Below are 25397 nucleotides of genomic sequence, written 5' to 3' on the forward strand. Positions count from 1 at the left end.
AATTAAAAAAAAAAGATGTTTTAAAAAAAGAATGTATGCAACTGCTGAATTTTGAAGCAATGTCTTACCATATCTTACTGTACAGTGTCCATGCCATGGGGCAATTTTTTACTGATTGGACAGTTGTAGAAGTCATATTGCAATGTCCACAATCCAATGGGAGGTCTATCTGTGCTGTTCTTGTTTTTGTGTAATTGACATAATGATAAAGAAAGAAACTGGGAAAAAAAGAAAGTGCAATAGGGTCTCAACTGGTAACAAAAAGGTGGCAAGTAAAGGGATCCAATCACCTTATATAGTTGCTACAGAGCAACATGTAACTGGCATAAAATGGATATCAGCTGCTGCAAGGATATCGGTCACTAGAAGGACCAAATAGTGCGAAACAATCAGGAAGGAGATGACACCTCTGCGCTGCTGCTGATGAATCCACAATGGTTTCCAATGGATAAAAATTTATTGCTAAAACAGGTTTACAGGTTCAACGCATTTCGAGGTCGCGCAGAACCTCTTCAGCAGCGCAGGAGTGACATCTCCCTTCTGATTGACATAATGACAGGACTTGTAGATTGCGAACCCAAAGGGGAACACAATTGATATCAGTAAAGTGCTGTGAAGTATGTTGGAGCTTTATTTGCAATCAGAACGAAAGAAATATAAGTAAGAGGGAAGCCGCTTGTAAAAAGTTGCATTCCACACACATAATATCAGATTCATTGTGACTCCTCAGGGAGATGTGTAACTAGATTGTAGCAGCCCTTGTTTTCCAGTCATTAATAAATATGTGGAATCTAATAACTGTCATCCAGGCACTGAGGGCTTTTGGGTTAATTTATTAGCACAATGATGAAAGAAATCATTCATAGCGTTGCACATTTAACACAATGTTTGTCTCCTAGAATGAAATATGTTAGTGTATGATTTAGAGTCAACATTTCAGTGAATTTTGAGAAATGATTCATTCCAAAAGAAGGAAATTTATTAATAATATACGTTACAAGTAATCAAATCCTGTCATATAACATCATTGTTCAGCAATTGAAATAAAGCCGTTTCCAGTAGCGTGTTGTAAAAAGACAAATTCTCAGTGGCCTTATTAAATAATCACATTACAAGTTGAGATGCAAACAATTATTGTTTTTCATGTCCTAATCCAAAAGATCTATAAATCAACAGTAGTAAATGGTACTTAAATAAAGAATTCTAATTTGAGATTTGGTGATATGAAATGCATACCGTAATCTGTTGGATTTATCAAACTAGTGCAAGAAAAAAGATATTTAGGAAAGCCAATGAGATTTACATGGGGCTACTTAAAGATTAGAGCTCTAAGTTGACTGCTCTGTCTAGTTCGACAAAAGCTCAGTATTGAAGTTATAACATAGCTTTTGGCCATTTTGCTCTAAGCAAGTAATTCTCATACCTTGAACAGACGATTCGGGTTTACAATCTTTTATGCCAGACTGAATATATCAATGATATGACAAACAATAGTAAAGTAGTATACTATCCTATATAATATAGCTGCCAAGGTCATCCTTTATGTGGATACTACATTTACGCCAACAATTGGCCAAACAGAGGACATTTAGAGCCTCATTTGCCTCTGTGTATTTAGAGCCTCATTTATTAGTTATCTAGCCTTATGCTGCTGTCTATACAACAGGCGGTATTATATATTGTTAATATGAGCAGTTTATTGTGGAATATGGAGGCAGTTCCATTTAGTCCCAATGAAGTATATACTGTATAGACCCAAATGCTCAGTTTGTCTGAAGGCAGAGACAGTGACACCAGCGCTGATTGGGTGCTAGGCGTCATGTGTCACAACACCCTGGGGCCATGAGTGCCGACACCGCTGGAACGGAGCCGGCATGGGAGGTGAGTATAGGCTTTATTATGTTATCGGGGCCAAACATTTAGTTTAAGAAGGGGTTGTCCTTGTAGTGGAAACCTCTTTAATATAACCAGATGTCTATTTATCCACAGCTACATTCAAAGAAATTTACAATTAACAAATTGAGCACATTTTACACCATTATTATCCATTTGGTAACTTACTTCAATCAGACTTTTACAAATTCGCTTATGTCCATGATATTAACATGTTTTTGTGTTTTCTAAAGAGAATATACTGTACTCACTCTATTTTATTCATATACAACCACACATCTGTATGCATATAATTCACACATATAATAAAATAACATTTCATTCTTTAAAAAAAACCTCAAAGAACCCAAAACATCGCCATGCTGTTAGAAAAGGGTTTGGTTCCTTTCAGTTATCCTATCTCAACCACACATAGAGCACCATAGCCAATATCTTACTATTTATTCATTACCATTAATCACATTCAAACTTGTGTGATTTCATAATTCATTTGCCTAAATTATTTATAGAACACATCATAGAAATAGACTTAGTAACTTTTTATGGCTATATTAAATTAATTCAGCATCCTTAAATTGTTTAAATTGCTTAGAAATCTTTTCAGTCTTTGATGAAACATTATCGGTTAAAATGATTATGTTGTACGCATTTATCCATGTTGGTATAATGAATAGCATTACAATATTTGGGCAGGATGATCATTTTTGAAACACTACTGTTCTTTAAGTGCTTGAAGGCGCACACAGACGTAGTATGGCATGTTACATATGCAATGTCATCTATTCCTCCCAAGTTCTCAATCTATGATAACTTGATGTCTACAAGTGGGGTCTCTTCTGCATCTAATTTTGTTTCCAGTTTAAGAAGAGGTTTTTCTGAGACTGGGGCAGTTTTTTCTTCTTCCTGGTCTGGCAAAAGTTCAGCTTTATCGTCATTCTTTTTCTTCTTCTTTTTAACAGTGACCACTTCTGTGTAGGTGACTTCTGAGATAGGCTCAACTAAGGGACCTTCTGAGATGGATTCAACATCTTCCTTCTCACCTTCTTGACCTTCCGCAGTGGTGCGTTGTTTTTCCTTCTTCTTAATTTTAAATGTTTCTTTATTAGGTGCTGCCTTCACTATGGTCTGCTTGAACCTTTCTCCAGACTGTTTAAGTCTCTCACCAGACTGCCTTATTCTTTCTCTCCTTTCTGGAGTGACTATTCTTGTGCGCATCCGGTTTACTTTTTTTCCAAAATTCTGTTTTGTTTTTTGCATATTCTCCTTTGAAAATGCTTTTTTGATATTATCAATTCGCTGCTTTCCAGATTTTTTCAGCCTCGAGGATCTGGATTCTTGAACTTCGTATTCTTCATCAGAGGAGAGGTCATTTGGTGGGTAAAGTTTATCCCTTAGAAGCCCATCCAGTGACGATTCTTTAGCAACGCTCACTTTTGTAGGGCACTCAATGTCTTCCTGTTGTAAAATAAAAATGTGAGAGTTTAGAATAAGTTCTGGAAGTTAATTAATCATAATAGATTAATAAGGCATGGGAAGCATAAAAAATAAATACTTGTGGGAAAAAAATGTAACATTTGTATGTTTTCTTGTTTTATTTTGCTATTTTAATTTTAAACCAACGTGCAATTTTCAAATTGCACAAAAAAAATAAACAGAAACATCTGATGAGATGCTTGATTACTGCACTAGTTTTATACCTGTAGCCAGAAAAAAAATTATTCAATACATACATAAACCCACAAAAAAATCATATACGAATCAGTATGACATGAGAGTGATGTTGGGGAAAGAGTGACTGTGAATGGAGAAGCACACAATGGATAAAACCCTAATATAGGACACAGTAAAAACAATAGGTTTGCTCATCTTGGGTGGTTGTGCGAAGATACAACTGCTATAAAGGTTTAGATAGCCGGCTGCCGCTGCCCTGTGACTGGGGGAAAGTCCGCCAAATGGAAATGACCAAAACAGGATAAAAACATTTAAAAATGTCTGTACTTTTCGAAAGAAGTATTTTGCTGCAATATTCTTAGAAGTTTCTTTATTATCTACTACTCGATCAATGGCATACTGACATCTTTATCAAGTGTAAGAAAAGCAACAGGTTACACACTGGTACATTGAGATATTTAAACACCAAAACGGGTGTGAAAAAGCCTAGATTGCCAACCACTGAGGGGTTGCGATTCAAATTTAAAGAGAAGCATGGAAGATGGGAAGAAGGAAATAAAAAGTGTGAAGAGTACAAGAAATACTACCATAAAGAGCTAATAGGAAAGAAGAAAAAATAAAGGGTCTAACTAAATAAAATTAAGCATTAACAATACCAGTAATGGAAAATTTCTCAAATTTGCTTAAGAATTAATTAAAAGAATATGTGAAGGAAGTGGGATTAGAATCCGGCAGAAGGATAACATATAAAAGAGAAAGAGAAGACTAATACATAGAGCCATCTTAGCGATTGAATGGAGAGTGGGCAAAAATATAAGACAAGGATTGGTGAAGAGATGGAGGTGGCAACAATGTGGAAACAAAAAGGAGATTCAGTTGGTGAGGAGAGAACACAGAGCTATAGGTGGCTGACCTGATAGAAGTGTAAAGGGGGAGTGTGAGTTCAACGAAGGAGTTCAAACTACCAAATGGGCAAATCTGGCTTAGTTGCAAGATTGCATTTCAAGTCTCCAATGAGAAAGAAGTTTTGCTAAAGTAGCAGGTAGGAAGAAAAAAAAATTGTTGGGAGTGAAACAAATAAGGAAAATAGTGGTATGGAATGCAAAAGATAAGGAAGTTTTGATTTGAAACACCAAAGTGAGCCGTAGAGGAGAGAATGTGATTGAGGAAGAGGAAGAAATAAGCTGACATGAGGTTTTTTGAGTGCTCTAGTTTAAAATAAATACATAAGTGATGTAGAAAGTAAAATATGGGGTTTTAAGGAGAAATAATGGTAGGGAGCGTAAGATGGCAGAAGCCGTGAATTAATGAGAAAACTAATTTTTGAAGGTGTGAATCTAAATAAAAACAGAAATTTATTTAAGAGAAATATACATAGGTAGTAGTATAAATAAGTAATGTTGTCTTCCGATAACCTGAGTTGTACAACATGAACATATAGTTGTCATAAATATTATACTAATGTTTCCAAAGCTTCTCCTTTCAGTAGAATGTATATGTGGGTACCCATCACAGTATGTTCATGGCAGACATCAGGTTAAAGAAGGATAATGCACATTGAACTTCAATATGCACGACCCTTTGTTCCCTTGGGAGATAAATTGCTGCCATAGGGGTCTGACTGCCATTTGGGGACTTGTGAAAGAGCAAGTGTTTGGCTGAAGGTAATGTAATATACATGTTTAGATAAATCTAGTTGTACAGACTGCAGTTGTTCTAAAGGAGCATTTACAATCAGTGTCAGACTGGGGTGCCAAGGGCCCACCAGCAACATTGACTTTGGGGGCCCACTTTTCACCTGCATACAAATATTACATTACCCTCGTTCACAAATTTACCTATATCGCTATATAATAATAAACTAGGTAGTTTGGTTAATCAATGATAAAATGCTGCTTTTTTCTGTACAGAGTAAAGAATGTGAATTATGCCAAGTACTGTCATTACAGTGGGGTTAGGGGCCCATGTCTGCACAGGGGCCCACCAGGGGATTCCCCTGTTTCCCTATGGGCCAGTCCAAGCCTGCATGGGAGGCTACGTGTGGGGCTCACACTGTACATATGTGTTGCTAAGTGGGGCCCATACTATATAGGGGGCTATGTGGAGCACATGCTGTTTAAAAGAGACTATGTGGGGATGCGGGGCTCATACTGTATATAAGATGCTGTGTGGGCTCATATTGTACATAGGGAACTATGTGGGGCTCATCTAATATACATACATACATACACACTTTGAGCTTTATATGTGTGTGTGTATGTGTGTATGTCAGGGATAGGCATCCGCACCGTCGCAGCTACAGCCACAAAATTTGGCACAGTCACATGTCTGGACCCCAAGAGCGTCCTAAGCTATGTTGTGAGGCGAAATTTTAACCCCGCACATTCCAATTCACCAAACAATTTTGCCCCTATCTACATACTGGGGAAAAAGTGTGTGCGCGTCAATCCCGACCCCTCATTATGATGTTATAATGCCCCTATCTACATAATGGGGAAACAGTGTGTGCGTATCAAGCCCAGCCCCTCATTATGATGTCATAATGGTTGACTATGAGATGGAGGCTGTATGATGGGTATATGGGCACGGGACTATGGGATGGAGGATGTGTAATGGGTATATGGGCACGGGATTATGGGATGGAGGATATGTATGATGGGTATATGGCATGGGACTATGGGATGGAGGATATGTATGATGGGTATATGGGCACGGGACTATGGGATGGAGGATATGTATGATGGGTATATGGGCATTGGACTATGAGATGAAGGATGTGTGATGGGTATATGGGCACTCGGCCATGGGATGGCGAATATGTATGATGGGTGTATGGGCATGGGAGTATGGGATGGAGAATATTTATGATGGGTATATGGGCATGGGTCTATGGGATGGAGGATGTGTGATGGGTATATGGGCACTCGACTATGGGATGGAGGATATGTATGATGGGTATATGGGCACGGGCCTATGGGATCATGGATATGTATGATGGGTATATGGGCACGGGTCTATGGGATGATGGATATGTATGAGGGGTATATGGGCACGGGACTATGGGATGGAGGATAATTATAATTTGTTATAACTAACCACAGTTAGTTACTATGCTCGGGCAGCGCCGGGCTCTTCAGCTAGTAATGTATATAAAGGCTATGTGGGAACTTATGCTATGCATAGGGGGCGATGTGGGACACATGCTGTATGTCAGAGGCAACATGGGGCACTAGCTATATATATCAGAAGCTATGTGGAGCACATGCTGTATATCTATATACTCTACTGCAAAAGCAGTTGGAATTTTGCATTATGATGAGCCATTGGACTGCAAATGGCCAATGTATTGTTCCTGCACAGGGCCCTTTTCTGTCTGTGTCTGCCAGTGAAAAATATATAGTGTAATATTTTTAATATGGTGATTCTGTGGCAAAGAAACTACTCTGCTGATTCATAAACATAAAAAGTAGCTCTTGTAAAGTTTAGTGAAAAAAAGTTGAATAATTTATGAAGAATATTATAATAGAGGAAGGTTGCAGTGCAATTGGAAAAAAGTGCAATATAAGGCGTATTGTGACTAATGGTACCATGATACATTATAACACCCACCAGAGCACAGTAACCTAATAGTTATTTCATGGCTTTACGGAAAGCAAGCAACGTACAATTGTAGGAAATTATATGCTGATCCATCTTTATTTAAACCAGTATTATATGACAGATTGCAAAAATTTGAAGAAAAAAAAGATTTTTTTTCCCACAATTATTCCTTTTTTTTAAATAAAATTTGGTCTTTAAGATACTTTAATTAAAAATGCAGTACAGAACAAGGGATTGATGAAATCTGTTGACTTGGAAGTGAAATTGATGTCAGTGTATCTGTAAAATCCCCCTTACATTTTAGATAGCTGTCAGCCGAATGATGCTTTAGGCAGATCACTCGGCTTACAGCCATTTCTGCTGACTCTCCCATACACAGGATTGCTCGATCAGCCAAGCACTTGAGTGTGCTCTATGTGAAAGTCCTGACTGACACATCCGCTGGAGCCTTACTTCCTGGAGATAATGTGATTCGAAGTCCAAAATTGGATATACTCGATTGACATCTCTTCTGACCATTACCGTAGTTAGCTAGTGCCCCCCATATTAAACCTGTCAAGATCCGAGGGTTCGGCCGACATTAACCTAATGTGTATGGGGGCCTTTAAAACTTAGTTAAAATGATCTGTTACAGTATTATAGATTAGTCATTACAGTTTATGCTATCTGATCAAGGCTCGTTTAAGGCAAAGTGGGACCCTGGACAAAATTTTAATGGGGCCCCAAATGCTCACATATTGCACATCACACAGAAACATTTTGGCTGCATTTATGAGGAATGTTCATTAAAGATTTCCCCTGACCCACTTCTATTTATCACAGGATGCTGAAACTGCACATGTGTAGTGATATAAGTCTCTATAGGTTACGTGCCAATTTGCAACTCAGAACTCGTAACGGTCGTGATTTTACAGGTGCTGATGTTGTGTGAAGTTTGATAATGGACTCAGTGGAATACAGAGCAGTCATCATGTTCCTTTACTTGAAAGGCCGCACACCAAAGGAGACGTTCGATGAGATGAAAGAAGTTTATAGTGATGATTCCCCATAATATGATGTAGTCAAGAACTGGCATCATCAATTCAAATGTGGTCGAACTTCAGTGCAAACAGCTCCAATTCCAGGGCGATCCCACTCTGTTATTGATGAACACACCATCCAGCAAGTAGATGTCACCATTTTGGAAAATCACCCTGTAACCGTTCGCCATCTAGCTTAAAATGTCAAGATTAGTGTGGGGTCCATGGAAAAAATCATCCAAGACCATCTTCACATGCATAAAGTTGCTGCTCGCTGGATTCCCTGGCTGCTCATACCTCTCCAGAAGCCGGAACGAGTTGAATGCTCTCAGGCTAAATTGACGATTTGCCATGGAAACCACGAGGACTTTTTCAACAGACTGATCACACAGGATGAAATCTGGGTCCTTCCCGATGATCTTGAGACTAAAGTCTAGCTGATGCACTGGAAGCATTATAACTCACCGCCTCCAAAGAAGGCACGTGCCCAACCCTCAGCAGGCAAGGTCATGCTCACAGTATTTTGGGACCAGCACAGAGCAGTATTGATGGATTTTGTAGCAAAGCATAGCATGATGACTGGGGCATACTATCCTTCACTGCTGCAGAAATTGCTGGAGGCCATCAAAACCAAGAGAATTGGCATGCTCACCAAACATGTCCGCCTTCTGCAAGACAATGCACCAGTTCACAACTCACATGTTGCCCAAATGGAAGCTTGCTCCTGTGGCTTTGAAATTCTACCACATCCTCCTTATTCACCTGACCTCGCACCATCGGACTTTTCTCCTCTTTCCAACAATGAAGTTATTTTTGAAGGGCAAGCATTTTCCAGATTATTAGACTCTGATTTCTGAAGTCACAACATGGCTTTTGGAACATCCTGTCGACTTCTACAAGTGAGGTGTTGCTTAAAGACATGGGAGAAGTGTGTGTCCCTAGGTGGCACCTACGTAAAGAAGTACGATCAACTGTGCCAAGTTTCATTGCTCTCAGTCCACAGGAAGTGGGTCAAGGGAAATCTTTATTGAACGCCCCTTGTACATGCGCTGAGTTAAGGCCGCTAAACGAGTGTGATCGACAATATTAAAGTTGTTCGATGCTTGTTTCCCAGCCTCTTTATGCTGGCTAGGAGCAATGATGGGGACAGAACAATCACTAGTAGATCAGTCTGTTTCCATACAGTATCATGTTATCAGCAGCATTTATACAGTTTTCACTGGGCGATGTGCTGCTGAGAACAATGATTTTTGTTCTGGCATAAACAATCCAATCACTCGATGAATAGGCAGCATTTTGATTGTTTATTATAAAACACCCCATAGTCCTGCACATAGCATAATGCACCCCAAAGTCCTCCATATTGTATAATGCACACCCCATAGATCTTCATATAATATAATGTGCCCCATAGTCCCCCATATAGTATAATACACTCCCCATAGTCATCCATATAGTATAATACACTCCCCACAGTCCTCCAGAGTATAATGCAGCACCCTCATAGAATATAATCCAGCCCCACAGTCCTACAGTATTATGGCCACCAGAACTCACTCACTGATATATATATATATACATATATACATGTACTGTATATATGTATATACAGTTCTGCTTAAAAGTTTACATACCCTGAAAGAATTTTTGCTTACTTGGCCTTTTTTCAGAGAATATGAATGATAACACCAATTCTTTTTCTCCACTCATGGGTTAGTGGTTGGGTGAAGCCATTTATTGTAAAACCACTGTTTTCTCTTTTTAAATCATAATGCCAACCCAAAACATCCAAATGACCCTGATAAAAAATTCACATACCCCATTTCTTAATACTGTGTATTGCCCCCTCTAACATCAATGACAGCTTGAAGGATTTTGTGGTAGTTGTGGATGAGGTTCTTTTTTTTCTCAGATGATAAAGCTGCCCACTCATCTTGGCAAAAAGCCTCTAGTTCCTGTAATTTCCTAGGCTGTCTAGCATGAACTGTGCGCTTGAGATCTCCCCAGAGAGGCTCAATGATATTGAGATCAGGAGACTTATTAGGAGTGTTATTAGGTTGATTCCCAAGCAAAAGGTTACTGGTTCGAATCAAGGAGAAGCCATGAAGATTTCCCAAAAAAAGAGAAACTGTATCATCCAGCTCATCAATAGGGGTCTCTTAGCCAAGAAAATTGCCAAACTGTATTATGTGAGTGCCATGACAGTTGGAAGAATACAAAAAGAAGTTCATCCTTCCATTCAAAATCCAAAGGTGGATGTCCAGGCAAAATATCAACGTCAACAAGTCCGCTCATCATAAGGAAGGTCTATCAGATCTGGCATGACACACATGGCAGTGGAGGTGGCTCATATGCTTCGTAATAGATTACACATGTCCATGCAAGCACAGTGCGATGCACATTACACAAGACTGGAATGGTGGCCCATTCGTTGGCCCTAGTGTGCAGAAAAGTACAAAAATAGAAGTAGAAGATTTGAAACTGGATAATTGGAGAAATTAGATGAAAGTCAATAGACTAGGCTCTGAGGGGTGCAAATGGGTCTGGAAGAAACAAGGAAAAAAGGGGCTAACAGATCATGAAATTCAAGGAACTGTCAAGTTTGGTGGAGGAAGCCTCATGATATGTGGTTGTTTCACAGCCAAAGGCATTGGGATACTTGATCATAGGATTGATAGTGGTTTCAATGCTGAGCTATATGTGAGTACAAGACAAGCTACTTTGTACACTTGAGTACTATGGGTATGAAAAGGATGACATAGTGTTCCAGCAGGATAATGACAAATAGCATATGTTGAGACTGGCGAAGATATGGTTCAATAACAATGAAGTAGACGTGATGGATTGGCCTCCACCTTTGCCAGACCTCAACCCAATCAAACACTTGTCGGTAGAGTTGAAAAAAAGCAGTATACCTACCCACGTGAATCAACCAGTTTTTATCAACTTTGGGAAGGTTTAGAACCTGGGATCAGATTTCGGTCAAGGCATGCTTGAATCTGATTGAGAGCTTGCCCAGAAGGTTTCAGGCAAAGATGGAATTACAAAGTAATAAAAATTTAGATTTTTAGAAGCAAAACCATAACAATGCAGTGACATGACAAAAATCTGCATAACTAATTATATACTAAATAGTTGCAAGTGAAATTCATCTATGAGATAGCCAAGATGATGGTAGTGTCATGTTCGTAACAGATGTGGATAGTAAGATATGGAGCCTGAAAGTCAAAATTTCAAACCATTGCTACCCTTTAGCTCATCATTGTACACTGGTTTGGTCATCACTCACTCAGTCGTTTAGGTGACTCTAAAGTTGTATGCCGCCAAATGACCCACATCATATTTACATCCACTGCAAAAGTAAACCAAACTTCTGATCTGGCTCTTTCTGTAATGATATAGTTCCAATGCTGTTGTTTGGTCCTGGGATACACATATAAAATAAATAAAAGCTGTTGTGTATTATTTTTCTGTCACCGTAAAAAAGTGTGTAATGCTACCAAAAGGAAAATTATCACCGACCAAAGCACTATATCAAAATTAGTTTAGGTAAAACGTAACTTTTAATAATTAATATGGTATAAAAAAGGAAAACAAGACAAACATACAACCATACAGTCAAAAAAGAGACTACTTCTGCTCTTCAGCTATAATAAAGAAGTGCAAAGTATCCCTAGTGTCCAACTGTTACCCTACCTTGCTGCGGAGGTTGACACTCTAGGACCTGCGCAGTGGTGCCCCCACTCAACGTAAACTCTCCCTAATAAGCCCTACTAGGCCCTAAAGTGAAGGGGAGGAAAAGAGTCAAACAGTTGTACAGTAGGGATACCTTGCACTTCTATATTATAGCTGAACAGCAGTAGTCTCTTTTTTTGGCTGTATGGCTGTATGTTTGTCTTGTTTTCCGTTTTTCATACCATATTAATTGCTAAAATTAAGCTTTACCTAAACTAATTTTGATATAGTGCTTTGGTCGGTGGTATTATTTTTCTACCCTTTCAAAGTTGAAGGGATAGTTAATTATTAGAAAAAAGTAGAAGCTTCCTTCCAAACAATTTGCCAGTTTCAGCATTTTGCGATCTGCTATGTTGCTTATTACATGAGACTTGAAACAGTAACAAATTTAACATAACTGACCAAACAGCTCTCCCACTCTGGAAGAGCCAAGCATGAAGTCCAAGGAAGTAAGTCCAAGGAAGTAGAGCCGCAAAAATGATATAGCTTGGTAACCTGAATGAATGACATAATATACAGAAGGACGTGTGCCATGAGAACATTATTTATTCTTTCAATCAAGCTTTTCATATATTAAAAAAACTTGTTCTGTAGAGATCTCGTTTTAGAAGTAACGGTAATCTCATTAACGTCACAGGCAAAATTAGAATGAAAGGTATTGCCTATATGCAGACAAAAGAAGATCACACTATCCTCAGCAGGTGATGGCTACAGTTCACTTTGTCCTCCATGTATAATGACTTCCGCACAATTCTGAGCATGCATAGAAAAATCTCCTATAGATATCAATGAACACCTCCAGTCTGTTATTTCCTACGTCCAGGCGGTGCAATAAAACAAATTTCTACATGCGGTTAATAAAAGCTCCGACAAGATGGACGTCCCATAATAATAAACAGAAAATAGCATTAACAAATTAAAATCTGAAAATAACAGCTTAGACTATGTCCACATTTCTGTTTGGGAGTTCCATGTGTCTGTTTTGTTGGGAATTAATCTATTGAGAAATACTAATTTAATGTTAAAGGCAGTCTGTCATCCTCAATACTCAAATGACACCATTTATATATACAGGGAAATGCATCATTATCTTGTTTTACATTTTAGTAACTTTTTCATATCATTGTAATTTTTTATATCGGAGATAGAAGCTGATGATTATTAGGGGGATGTGGCTGGTACTTAGTTGGTGGATTTGGCTAGCAGTTATTGAGTGTGCCAGTGGACGGCAACTATGAAAGGAAATGTGGCTGATAATTACAAGGGTAGCTAACGATTTAGCAAGTAAACAAAATAACAGAATTTAGAATTTTGGACTTTTGTCATATGATGGAAAACAGTTATTGCTCATGGGCTACACTGATTTTAATCAGGAATTTTGGATATCTGTCATGGTGTCAACTATTTTACTCAAAATAGAGCAACACGCTGTGCTATATTTTCCGGCATATTTGACAGTTCTGTACAATTTACTGTACTGTCAAATGTCAGAGTTGTTCACTACTAGAAGTAATTCTTCTAGAGAAAAATAGCTCCAGCATTAGATGGAGTATGCCACATTATGTTTCTCTTTGTTAAAAGTTGTATGGAATCTGTCAGAAAAATCCCCTATACAAAATTAGAGCTATCCAGAAGTACAGTAAGATATTACACATGGCCATGTGCATGAATATTTTTTAGGTGTGAGGGTGAAGGTAATTTAAGCTTACGGCCTCATTCAGACATCAGTCCTTTTCTTGTACATGGAAAAAAATTGGGGGATTTTCATCAGTGTTAGGTCAGGGTTAGGTCTGTTTCTTCAATCAAGGTTTCATCAGTCTTTCTCAAATGCAAACAAAATAATAAAACAATCCAAGCTTGTCCTACTCATTAAAAGGTAAAAAATTTACATCCAAGGGCTTTCCAATTTGACTTAAAACAAAATGGAACATTTTTCCATTTTTGCTTGAATTTTTAGAGACACTTAGGTCAGATTCATCAAAGGGATCAAATGTCACTAGCACAGCATTGTGCAAAAAGTTTGCGACTTTTGTCTTTCTCGGAGCTGAGGCAGGATGGGGGCATACCGCCATAGCTAGCCTAATTCATGACAAGCTGTGGTGTTTCTTATACCAGAAATCTTATTCCAGGCTTTGACTGGAGTAAGGCTTGCAGCAAGGCGCACGTCATTCGTTAGATGGTCCTAATATATTAAGAGCGTCTGACTCCAAGATGTCCACTTATAAACACTAATATGAACAGTGATAGTCTTCAAATAACCACATACATGTGTACAGCCCCACAGACTAGAATGAGTACGTATTCTGTACATATTCTACATGGGTAAAACATGTAAATGAATGACTGAATGAGGCCTAATTTGGTTAAAGGCTAAACTGTAATGAGTATAAAAGCAACAATTCAACGACAACAATTTATACTGTATATACTTTATTTGCATGTTAGTCCAGAATCAGAAACAGCACTAAATTAATTGCTTTCTTAATATTATTCCACACACTAGAACTTACTAAAATCGTTGTGCTTTATAAAGAAATTAAACTAGTCCTCTACACCCCTAAAATGAATGATGTACTAGGAGTCCCTAGTGTGGCTAAATGCTGCAAAGTAACCACTATTTCCCAGCGAGCCATGTTATACAACTATTCATATATGTCTATGTGGCCATGACTATTCCAGAAATCCACTCCTTTCCGACTCATCCGTACTGTAGCTCCATACCTACATTCTGTAATCAAAAAGCGAAGGCAATTTCACAGTTCCTTTATTGTTATCGCATCCAATTCAAACACATTCCTTTGAACGTTTTCGGTCAAACAGACCTTCATCAGAATAGTTTCTCATGGTTGATTTAGCTAAAAAAAGAAGCTGTAGGGTATGCTGTAATGGGTACGCAATGGGTACGTAATGGGTACGTAACTCGTGGTACTGAATATGTAGCAAGATGTATTAAGATAAAGAAGACGTCTCCTGGGAGCCGGCTCAAGAAGGCGAAGAGGCACTGTGGAGAAAAAGGGGTACATGCAAAGTCTCGTATGTTGGACTAATATGGGAGTTGATAGGCTGACAGAGTACTGAGTACTGTTATGATGAGTCACCGAAGGAGGAAAAAACAAAATACCAGCTGAGTCCAGAAAAAACAGAGAGGTTGGCAGCTATCGGATTGCAGACCCCTGGACCTATCCACAACTAGCAGTAGCCGTGGGGGGTTCCTACGGTGCCCTAGACCCCTCGATCACAGCCGGAGAACTACATAGCCTAAAGACAGAAAGGGGAAAACTAAACTGCCCCAGAGCAGACCCCAAAGCAATAGGCAGCCCCCAACATATAATGACTGTGAAGCAAGATGAAAACACTAACACAAATAGAAAGATAGGTTGAGCAAATGATGGGGCCCAAGCTAACTACATAGGGTTTTTGTGGATGGCAGACAGCAGCTTTCCTATCCTGTCCTATCAAAATGAGCCAACCGACTGATAGGAAAAACATAGTCTTTTGAAGCCTAGCGACTTCAGGGCCTATCATCACTCAGGTATATTCTGAAGACAGAGCAAAAGATCAACAGATCAGAGACAAAAATGGAATTCAGCTCACCCCCGGCCGGGGATGGCAGAACTCCAAAAAAACAAGGCAAAACAAAAACAAAACTGAAGAGTACAAAGCAGAGCAGAAAAACTTAGCTTTGAGATGCAGGAATCAGCCTGGTCTCCAAGAATCCAGCAGGAAAATCACCAGCCAGGAAGAAGGGCGTCGGCAGCCTTATATCCAGTCCTCAATTCCAGCCACCCAGTCATCATCTAGCTGTCCAGGTGTTTGATAATCAGCCTCACTACCTTCCCTCACCAGAGGAGGGATTTCATCAGACCTCAATGGTGAAGGGAAAAATGAACTCACAACAGAGTACTAGGTTTACTGCCCCCAAACTGGTGCTACCTAGTCCCCGGTTGCACAACACATGCAGTGCCACATCATCCTTGTTCTGTCCAGCCATATAATTACTGTCTAGAAAGTCATTTTTGTGTGTATTAATCCTTCATATATTTCATACTGTAAGGTAACAGCACCACCTGCTGGCCGTTTAATGCATAGATTCTAGTTTAATTTGCAATGTATTGTGGGATTGTTCCTGTTACAGCATAGTCTTGTTTATGACACTGTGAGGGGAACAGCAGCCATTATTCCTTCATGTGTCTTAGGAGAAACTACACCATTCGTGTTCTTCATGCTTCTTAAACAACCTGCTCTAAGCATAGTTGGTAAGCACTATCTAGGCGTTATAATCCTGTGTTTATAACAGCTGATGATTACCTATTTAATGCAACAAATATGTATTACCTCATGGTACCTATATATTACCTCATGTTACCTATGTATTACCTCATGTTACCTATGTATTACCTCATGTTACTGTGTATTGCAGACTATCTGTATTTTATGCTCTGTGCAGTTATATATTCTGAAATGCTCCTGTTATTGCATCCTATAGTTTCACTCTTTCCTGTCACATCTGCAATCAATAAAAGAAGGTTGCAATTTTACAGCCTCTTTTTCTTAAAGAAGACAGGGGGTTTAGCTACGTCTCATTGCACACCCTGCTAACGCGTAAGAGGACAGTATAGTGAAACAACTGCTGAGAACAAGCTCAGAAGATCTGACGTTACAGAGCCCGCCATTATCCAAGCATACGGTTATTGCATACGGATATTGCAGCAACCTCCTAACAGTCGGACCGAATAATCGGACCATACGGAGCCCGCCATTATCCACGCAGAGCCGACAAAGGGATATCACAGCGGTCACCTACTGTAACTGTTGAATCATGTCTCAAGGACAAGCATCCTCTTTCAAGACGAGATCACGAGTTGGTTCCTCCAAGACATCATCCGTCAGCAATGCCACCGCTATTGCCCGCGCAAAAGCTGAAGCGGCAAAAGTAAGAAGCACCTTTGCTGAGCAAGAGATAGAATTGAAGCTACAACAAGCATCCCTGGATGCAGAAAAAGCACACCAACAAGCATGCCTGGATGCGGAAAAAGCGTCACTGGATGCAGAAAAAGCAGAGACATTAATGTAAATTATCCAAATGTCGGCCTCAAAAGAATTTGGAATAGACTTGATGAATGCTATGGCTCAGTAGAGGTTATAGAAAGTGCCTTGTTTAAAATAATAGAGGACTTTCCTAGAATAGCGAACAAGGATTATTCAAAGCTCAGAGAATTAACTGACTTGTTAATGGAGTTGTGTGTAGCAAAAGCAGAAGGAGATCTTGTGGGGTTGACATATCTCGACACTGCTAGAGGTGTGAACCCCATAGTTCAAAAACTCCCATATAACCTGCAAGACAAATGGGTTACATATGGTTCTAGGTATAAACAGACTTACAATGTACCATTTCCTCTATTCAATGTGTTTGTAGATTTTGTCTCAGAACAAGCAAAAATTAGAAATGATCCTAGCTTTGATTTCATGCTGTCATGTGCCAATAACTCTGTTAGTAAACCTCGTAGAACAACTGTAGAGGTCCACAAAACTAACATTTCTTTCACAGGTTCAGTTCGCAAAGAGTTCAGCTCCGGTCAAGGAGAAGACAAATCCAAGGACCCAAGCAGGCAGTGTCCCTTACACAAGAAGCCACATTCCTTACTTAAGTGCAGAGCTTTCAGAGAAAAGTCATTGAAGAAAGGAAGGCCTTCCTTAAGGAGAACCGCATCTGCTACAAATGCTGCTCTTCAACATCCCACTTCGCAAGGGACTGTGAGGTTAGTGCAAGGTGTACCGAATGTGACAGCACCGAACATAACTTAGTTCTACACCCTGGACTACCATCGGATGCTTTGCCCCAAGAGCATAGCGGGGAGCTGAAGGACTCAAATACTGACACTCCAGCCATTACTTCTAAGTGTACAGAAATTTGTGGAAATCTCATAGGAGGCAAGTCCTGCTCTAAAATTTCCCCAGTGAGAGTTTACCCAGCAGATGAAAAGGACAAGGCCATTAAAGTATACGCGATTTTAGATGATCAGAGTAACAGGCCAAGTCTGCCTTCTTTGATAGCTTTAATGTCAGAGGACCCAGTGCCCCCTACTCTTTTAAAACTTGTGCCGGTATAGTAGAGACAGCTGGTAGAAGAGCAACAGGCTACGTAGTCGAGTCTATAGATGGCCAAATGTGTCTGCCCTTACCAACCATATTGGAATGTAACCAGATTCATGACAACAGGTCAGAGATACCAACACCTGAAGTGGCATCGTATCATTCTCATCTGAAGCGTATAGAACGCCTGATTCCCAACCTCGACCCAGAGGCTTAAATAATCTTGCTCCTAGGGAGAGATATTCTACAAGTTCACAAGGTTAGACAACAGATAAATGGCTCACACAATGCTCTATATGCTCAGAGACTCGACCTTGGGTGGGTCATTGTAGGAGAGGTCTGTTTAGGAGGTGCACACAAACCAACAGTGGTTAAGAACATGTTTACCAGTACTCTCGAGAATGGACGTCCATCTCTCCTTCAACCATGTGAAAATCGCTACTTCATAAAGGAGTTGCTACACAGCACTTCAGCACCAAGTATCTTAGCGAGTCGTGCCAATGATGATTGCATTCAGAATTGCGACCAAGATCACCTTGGATGTACGGTCTTCCACAAGACCAAAGAAGATAATCGTATAGTAATGTCATTTGAAGATAGACTGTTTATAGAGAAAGATTTCTATGTGGATGACTGTTTGAAATCGATGCCAACAAATGAGACCACGATTAGTCTTCTGAAAAGAGCCAAAGACATGCTCGCTGTATCTAACCTGAGGATGCACAAGATCGCTTCTAACAGCAAGGAAGTGATGGAGGCCTTCCCTCCTGAGGATCATTCAAATGACTTGAAGAATTTAGATCTAGGCATAGACTCCCCACCGATGCAGCAGAGCCTCGGCCTACTATGGGACATAAAAGCTGATACCTTCACTTTCCAGGTTAACAGAGAAGATAAACCCTTTACTCGCAGAGGATTACTGTCTACCATAAGCAGTTTGTATGACCCACTGGGGTTTGTAGCTCCTGTAGTCATCGAGGGCAAGGTTATGTTAAGAGAGTTCACCAGAGAGGTGACGAACTGGGATACTCCTCTTCCCACAAAAGAGAAAACCAAGTGGATGGCCTGGAGAAATTCCCTCACAGCCTTATCAAGTCTTCATATAACACGCTCGTATGTGTCTGTACCTAGTACCAAGATAGAGACACAAACCCTTTGTGTGTTCTCCGATGCTTCCATCAAAGCGATTGCTGCGGTAGCTTATTTGAAGACAATAGACACTAGTCAACAATGCCATGCAGAGTTTGTCATGAGCAGAGCAAAACTAACACTGCTCCGTGAACACACCGTACCATGCCTGGAACTTTGTGTTGCTGAGTTAGCAGTCGAGTTGGCAGAACTCGTTGCTATGGAAATGAATCTAGAAATTAATGACTTTGAGTTCTGCACTGACAGCAGGATGGTACTTGGGTACATCCATAATGAAGTGAGACGCTTCTATGTCTATGTTAGCAGCAGAGTGCTCAGAATTCGAAGGTCTACCTCACCTGAACAATGGAAATATGTGCCTATACATCTCAACCCTGCAGACCAGGCTACCAGATTTGTTGCTGCCAATCGCCTCAAAGACACGATTTGGTTTACAGGCCCTGAGTTTTTGTATAGACCATTGCCCAACATGACAGAAACAGCCTTGTTTGAACTAGTAAATCCACATGCTGACGTTGAAATTCGCCCTCAAGTGTCTGCGCTACATACGGGAAAGATGTATATCTTTGTACCGTGTTAGCCAGTAGATAGAAAAATATTCAGAATTGAGAGTCCTCAGTGGTTGATGCCTTTTAATGGCTAACTGAAAAGATGGTAACACATTGCAAGCTTTCGAGACTACTCCGGTCTCTTCTTCAGGCTAGACTAATACAAAATCTGAAGAGTCAGTACCTGGGATCTTGTAGTCCTGATGTGAGTCCCAGGTACTTTCAGCTGCATTACATCTAATGTGGTGTACTTAATTATTTGTACTAAATGTCCTACTGGGGGTCTGTATGTGGGGGAGACAGGGCAAAAGCTTAGAACAAGGATGAATGCTCATCGTCACACAATAAGAGAAAAAAGAATGGATCTACCTGCGGCAAAACATTTTTGTATCCCTGATCACAGCAACATGGATATGAAATAACTGGTATTGAAAGGTAACTTCACATCTTAGAGAGAGAGATGTGTTTGGGAGTATAAATTTATGGCGACCTTTGACACTCTCAGTGCTGGAATGAATGTGTCGCATGGATTTATGTCTTTTTACATCAATTAAGGAATTTGCTTTCAAGACCTTGTGGAGGCATCACAACACATTAGGAGACCCCAATCAGAGGACTATAAAACATCCGGACTCCTTATCTATGAACTGGTCCAATATTTATGTTTCTCCCTCTCCCATATTGATAGTTCTGCTTCATGTCACTTGTCTTATCTATTGCATTTTTTCTGTGTTGTATTGTGCATAAATATGTGACTCTTCAGATTTTGTATTAGTCTAGCCTGAAGAAGAGACCTGAGTAGTCTCGAAAGCTTGCAATGTGTTACCATCTTTTCAGTTAGCCATTAAAAGGTATCAACCACTGAGGACTCTCAATTCTTAATATTTTTCTGCGTTACATACGGAAACTTTGAAACGCCACCTGGGATCCCAGTGATTCAGTAGGTTCTCTACTTGGAATTTGCTTGTTCGTGCCATTGCCTGCCTGACCCTCATAGCTCAGTCGTACAAGACAACCTCACCAACAAAAAAGGAAAGCTGCACAGGTTGGCATCATTGTAAACATGTCCACACAGCTCTCGATCTAGAGCAATCAAAGAAGATAATTATCGGAGCTGTACAACGGAAAAAATAGTACCTGCCTACTCTGCAACAGAGGAGAAAGTGGCAAACCAGCAAGCCTAACCTCCAGCCTGGCGATATAGTACTAATAAAAGACTGTCAGTCTCGGAGAAATGAATGGCCATTATTTCTCATTACCCAGGCATTCCCAAGTAAGGATGGAATCGTACGTAAGGTGGAAGTAAAAATAGGAAAACAAGGCGAGACCAAATTGTTCCTGAGGCCAGTAGGGGAACTTGTTCTGCTGTTCTCGTCCAATAAACACAATAGTGACATCGGCTGACGTCAAGCTGGGAGTGTTCTGTCCAGCCATATTACTGCTGTCTAAAAAGTCATTTTTGTGTGTATTAATCCTTCATATATTTCATACTGTAAGGTAACAGCACCACCTGCTGGCCGTTTAATGCATAGATTCTAGTTTAATTTGCAATGTATTGTGGGATTGTTCCTGTTACAGCATAGTCTTGTTTATGACACTGTGAGGGGAACAGCAGCCATTATTCCTTCATGTGTCTTAGGAGAAACTACACCATTCGTGTTCTTCATGCTTCTTAAACAACCTGCTCTAAGCATAGTTGGTAAGCACTATCTAGGTGTTATAATCCTGTGTTTATAACATTTGTTGTATTAAATAGGTAATCATCAGCTATGTATTACCTCATGGCACCTATGTATTACCTCATGTAACCTATGTATTACCTCATGTTACCTATGTATTACCTCATGTTACTGTGTATTGCAGACTATCTGTATTTTATGCTCTGTGCAGTTATATATTCTGAAATGCTCCTGTTATTGCATCCTATAGTTTCACTCTTTCCTGTCACATCTGCAATCAATAAAAGAAGGTTGCAATTTTACAGCCTCTTTTTCTTAAAGACAGAGGGTTTAGCTACATGTCTCATTGCACACCCTGCTAACGTGTATGAGGACAGTATGATCCTGCTTCATGTTTTAGAGGATGCTTCTCATTACGATATGTCCTACATACAGTTGTGCTCAAAAGTTTACAAACCCCAACAGAATTTTTGCTTTCTTGGCCTTTTTTTCAGAGAATATGAATGATAATGCCAAAATGTTTTCTCCTCTCATGGTTAATGGTTGGGTGAAGCCATTTATTGTCAAATTACTGTGTTTTCTCTTTTTAAATCATAATTACAACACAAAACATCCAAATGACCCTGATAAAAAGTTTACATACAATAGAGCCACTCAGGGGAGATCTCAAGCGTGCAGTTCATGCTAGACAGCCCAGGAATTAACAGGAACTGGAGGCTTTTTGCCAAGAAGAGTGGGCAGCTTTACCATCTGAGAAAATAAAGAACCTCATCCACAACTACCACAAAATACTTCAAGCTGTCATTGATTTTAGAGGGGGCAATACACGGTATTAAAAAACGGGGCATGTGAACCTTTGATCAGGGTCATTTGGCTTTCTTCTGGCGACTTGACCTTGCAGCCCATTTTTCTTCAAGTGCCTCCTTATTGTACATCTTGAAACAGCCACAACGCTAGTTTTCAGAGAGTTCAGTATTTCAACTGATGTTATTTGTGGGTTTCTCTTTGCATCCCAAACAATTTTCCTGGCATTTGTCACAGGATGTTACCTTTAGTAGCTATTCAAACCCATTTGTGTCAACTTCTGTGCATGTTATCAGGCCAAAATCACCAGGGTATGTAAACTTTTGATCAGGGTCATTTGGATGTTTTGTGTTGTTATTATGAATTAAAAAGAGAAAACACAGTAGTTTGACAATAAATGGCTTCACCTAACCACTAACCATGAGTGGAGAAAAGGTTTTGGTGTTAATCTTATTCTCTGAAAAAAGGCCAAGAAAGCAAAAATTCTGCCAGAGTATGTAAACATTTGAGTACAACTGTACATGGCGGTTCTGGAGCCGGGTCTTTGGTCTCTTGTAATATGAAAAAACCCTAAAGTGTCCTATATACATTTAAAGCCACCCTCCTTAACTCATCACAGTGTAAACTCTTCACTTTTGCTGTATTAGCTGGCAAACAGACAAATGAAGATTCTTGGAAAATCTCAACTCGACAAATTTCTGCCCTAATGAGAACCCTACCAGTAGCCTCCCCAACTCCAGATACTAATTAATTAGGATTTGACTACTATGGATTTGTTAACCTACTTCCACATCTTCCCAACTCTATGAAGACCCAGGGCCTTGCGAATAATAAATACTAACAAAACAGAGAGGGGGCCCTATCATATGTTCACTATTTAATGTCTATATTTGCCATAATTTCTTAAAGGGTTATTCCAATTTCTTCCTTTCGTGGCCGAGATGGTAGTAACTGCTTCAAGGAACCAGCCAAGATGTGGGGTTACAAGTAACATCTGAATACAACTGCGCCACTCGGTTTCCGTAACTCCTACAGAAATTAATGTGAGTTGCGGAAACAGTGTAACAAAGCGAGCTATGCTGGAAATCTCGAGTTGCAGAAACAGTATAGCTCGCTGTGCTATCCTGGTTTTGTAAATCACATTCATTTCTATAAAAGTTATGCAAACAGGATAGTGAAGAGTATAGTGAAGCTGGGTTCGACTGTTTTTGTATCTAGAAGCAGTTATTCCGCTCTCTGCCATGAATGGTAATGATGGGAAACACTCTTTATCTTCTTCCTTATGAATGTATTCATTTTATTCTTTGATTGTAAATTGCTCTGAACAAACTGTTTTAACTTACGGTAATTCTTCTTGAGTTCGAGTTGATCATGGACTTTATAATTACCAAAACTTGACTGCACTGTATGTTTCACAATTTAAATGTCAATCTGCAAAAGTTAGTTAATATGAATATCGTTGTTTTTTTCTCAGCTGTGCTAAAATGATACTAAAAAAAATATTGCTGAGAAAATTCAAATAAAGTTACAGATATTTTCTAAATTCCAGATAATGTAAAGAAGAGATACCTTCAAATCATAAAGGTTGGATGTAATGGAGGCCTATATATGGTCAACCGCATGACATGCTGTTTGTCACATCACAGTTTTCATATTACATAAAACTATATCAAATTTATGTGTTCTGTTGAACACAAACAAAAAAAACTGTACTAAAATGTATTATTTCTTAGTAATACTCCTACCAAATATGGTGGAAAGATATCTGCATTTTTCGCTCTTTGTTATGCATATACAGTATATATTTATGTATAAATTTATATGGCTTTAACTGTCTCATGTTACCACTCATCGCGGCAACAAATAGGGCAAGCTGGTCAGCAGTTTATTCTTCTCAGCCTGGTGATGAAAATGAACGCATCTAAAGATAGAATACATGATCGGAACCTTTCCCCCATATACTGACTGCAAAACAGTCACATGCCATTGGTTCCAATTACTTAAAGTTATATTTTTTATAGGCTTTATTGTAGCGTAAAATTTTTTCTACTTGCAAAAAAAGGGGGCGAAGATATAAGAATTGCAAGCTAATAAATAAAAATTTAGGATATCATAACATAAGAGTAAAAAGATAGAAATACTGTTAAAAACTGAATAGTCTGAACAGTTTTTTGCAAGATGAGATATAATCCTCATGAAGCATTCAACTTCAACCCGACAATTGAGTTGGTTTCATTACCTGGAAAATGACAACTCTGAATTTGTTCTTTCTCAGCATCTCCTCCTGCTTGGATTCTACTTTTAGGACCTGATCACTCTGTTTATCGACCCGAGATCTTACATCTTTCACATTGGAGCTTACTTTACGGGTCTTCTCAAGTAATTTGTTAACAGTGTAGGTGGTATTGCTGTGTGCCTGGGCAAGCTTCAGGAGGTCAATCTGGATAGTCTTGATGGCATTCTCCATTTCTCTGTGATGTTCTTCAATTCTTTTCTGGCTGGCTTGCACAGTCTCCACAATGGTAGCTACTTTGCCAAGAACAGTAACAATTGTCAAGGAAGAATCGTGGTCCTCGTCATCTTCTGATACAACTGACAAACGGTTGAGGTTAATGCTATCAGGAGTTGTTTCACGATGATCCATGATGAGATGTTTGCAGGAGCTGAAGTCTTCAGGGTACTGTTTGGGACTTGAGAAGTAATTCTGGCATCAGAGCAGAGAGACAGCTGCCTCAGTAGACCTTCAACATGGAATGGAAAGCTCCACCCCAAGGAGGCTAGGAAGACATTTATAACTACTCCTCCTTCAAGCACTGTGGTGAACATGCCTCATGAAATAGCAAACCTCTAAAATTAGTAAGCATGCTCAGAGTAATAAATCCATGAAAGAAAATACTGTGGACTAGTTAACTGAAATATCCAGACCATCTGTTGAATGAGGGTGAATGAACAAGATACTAGAACTGGTTAGCCTAGTGTACAAAAACACTATATTACTGCGACCTGTAACCAAATCAAGTTGTTATGTCTTCCAGTACATATTTTAACATGTTCCCTATCTAATATCCAGTGCAGCATACATGTGCATTGATCTAAAGCTGGCTAGCTATTTAGGGTAGGCATAATTATTATTTATTAAAAAATATTCTGCACTGAGGGGATATTTTTTTTTTTTTTTATTAAAGCAGCCTTTTATTTTTGTAATG

General features: G+C 39.4%; 1 protein-coding gene across 1 annotated transcript; it reads right to left on the reverse strand.

Moving 5' to 3' along the window:
• Positions 1-957: 957 nt before the first annotated feature.
• Positions 958-25333, reverse strand: CAVIN4 (caveolae associated protein 4). Its single transcript, XM_073587850.1, has 2 exons — positions 24431-25333; positions 958-3348 (listed from the first exon to the last, which is right to left on the reverse strand). The coding sequence occupies exons 1-2, from the start codon at positions 24833-24835 to the stop codon at positions 2695-2697; spliced, it is 1059 nt and encodes a 352-aa protein (XP_073443951.1). The 5' UTR covers positions 24836-25333; the 3' UTR covers positions 958-2694.
• Between the last annotated feature and the right edge of the window lie 64 nt (positions 25334-25397).

This window comes from Dendrobates tinctorius, unplaced genomic scaffold (assembly GCF_039654945.1).
Source record: "Dendrobates tinctorius isolate UK_male_01 unplaced genomic scaffold, ASM3965494v1 ptg000102l, whole genome shotgun sequence".
NCBI lineage: Eukaryota > Metazoa > Chordata > Amphibia > Anura > Dendrobatidae > Dendrobates > Dendrobates tinctorius.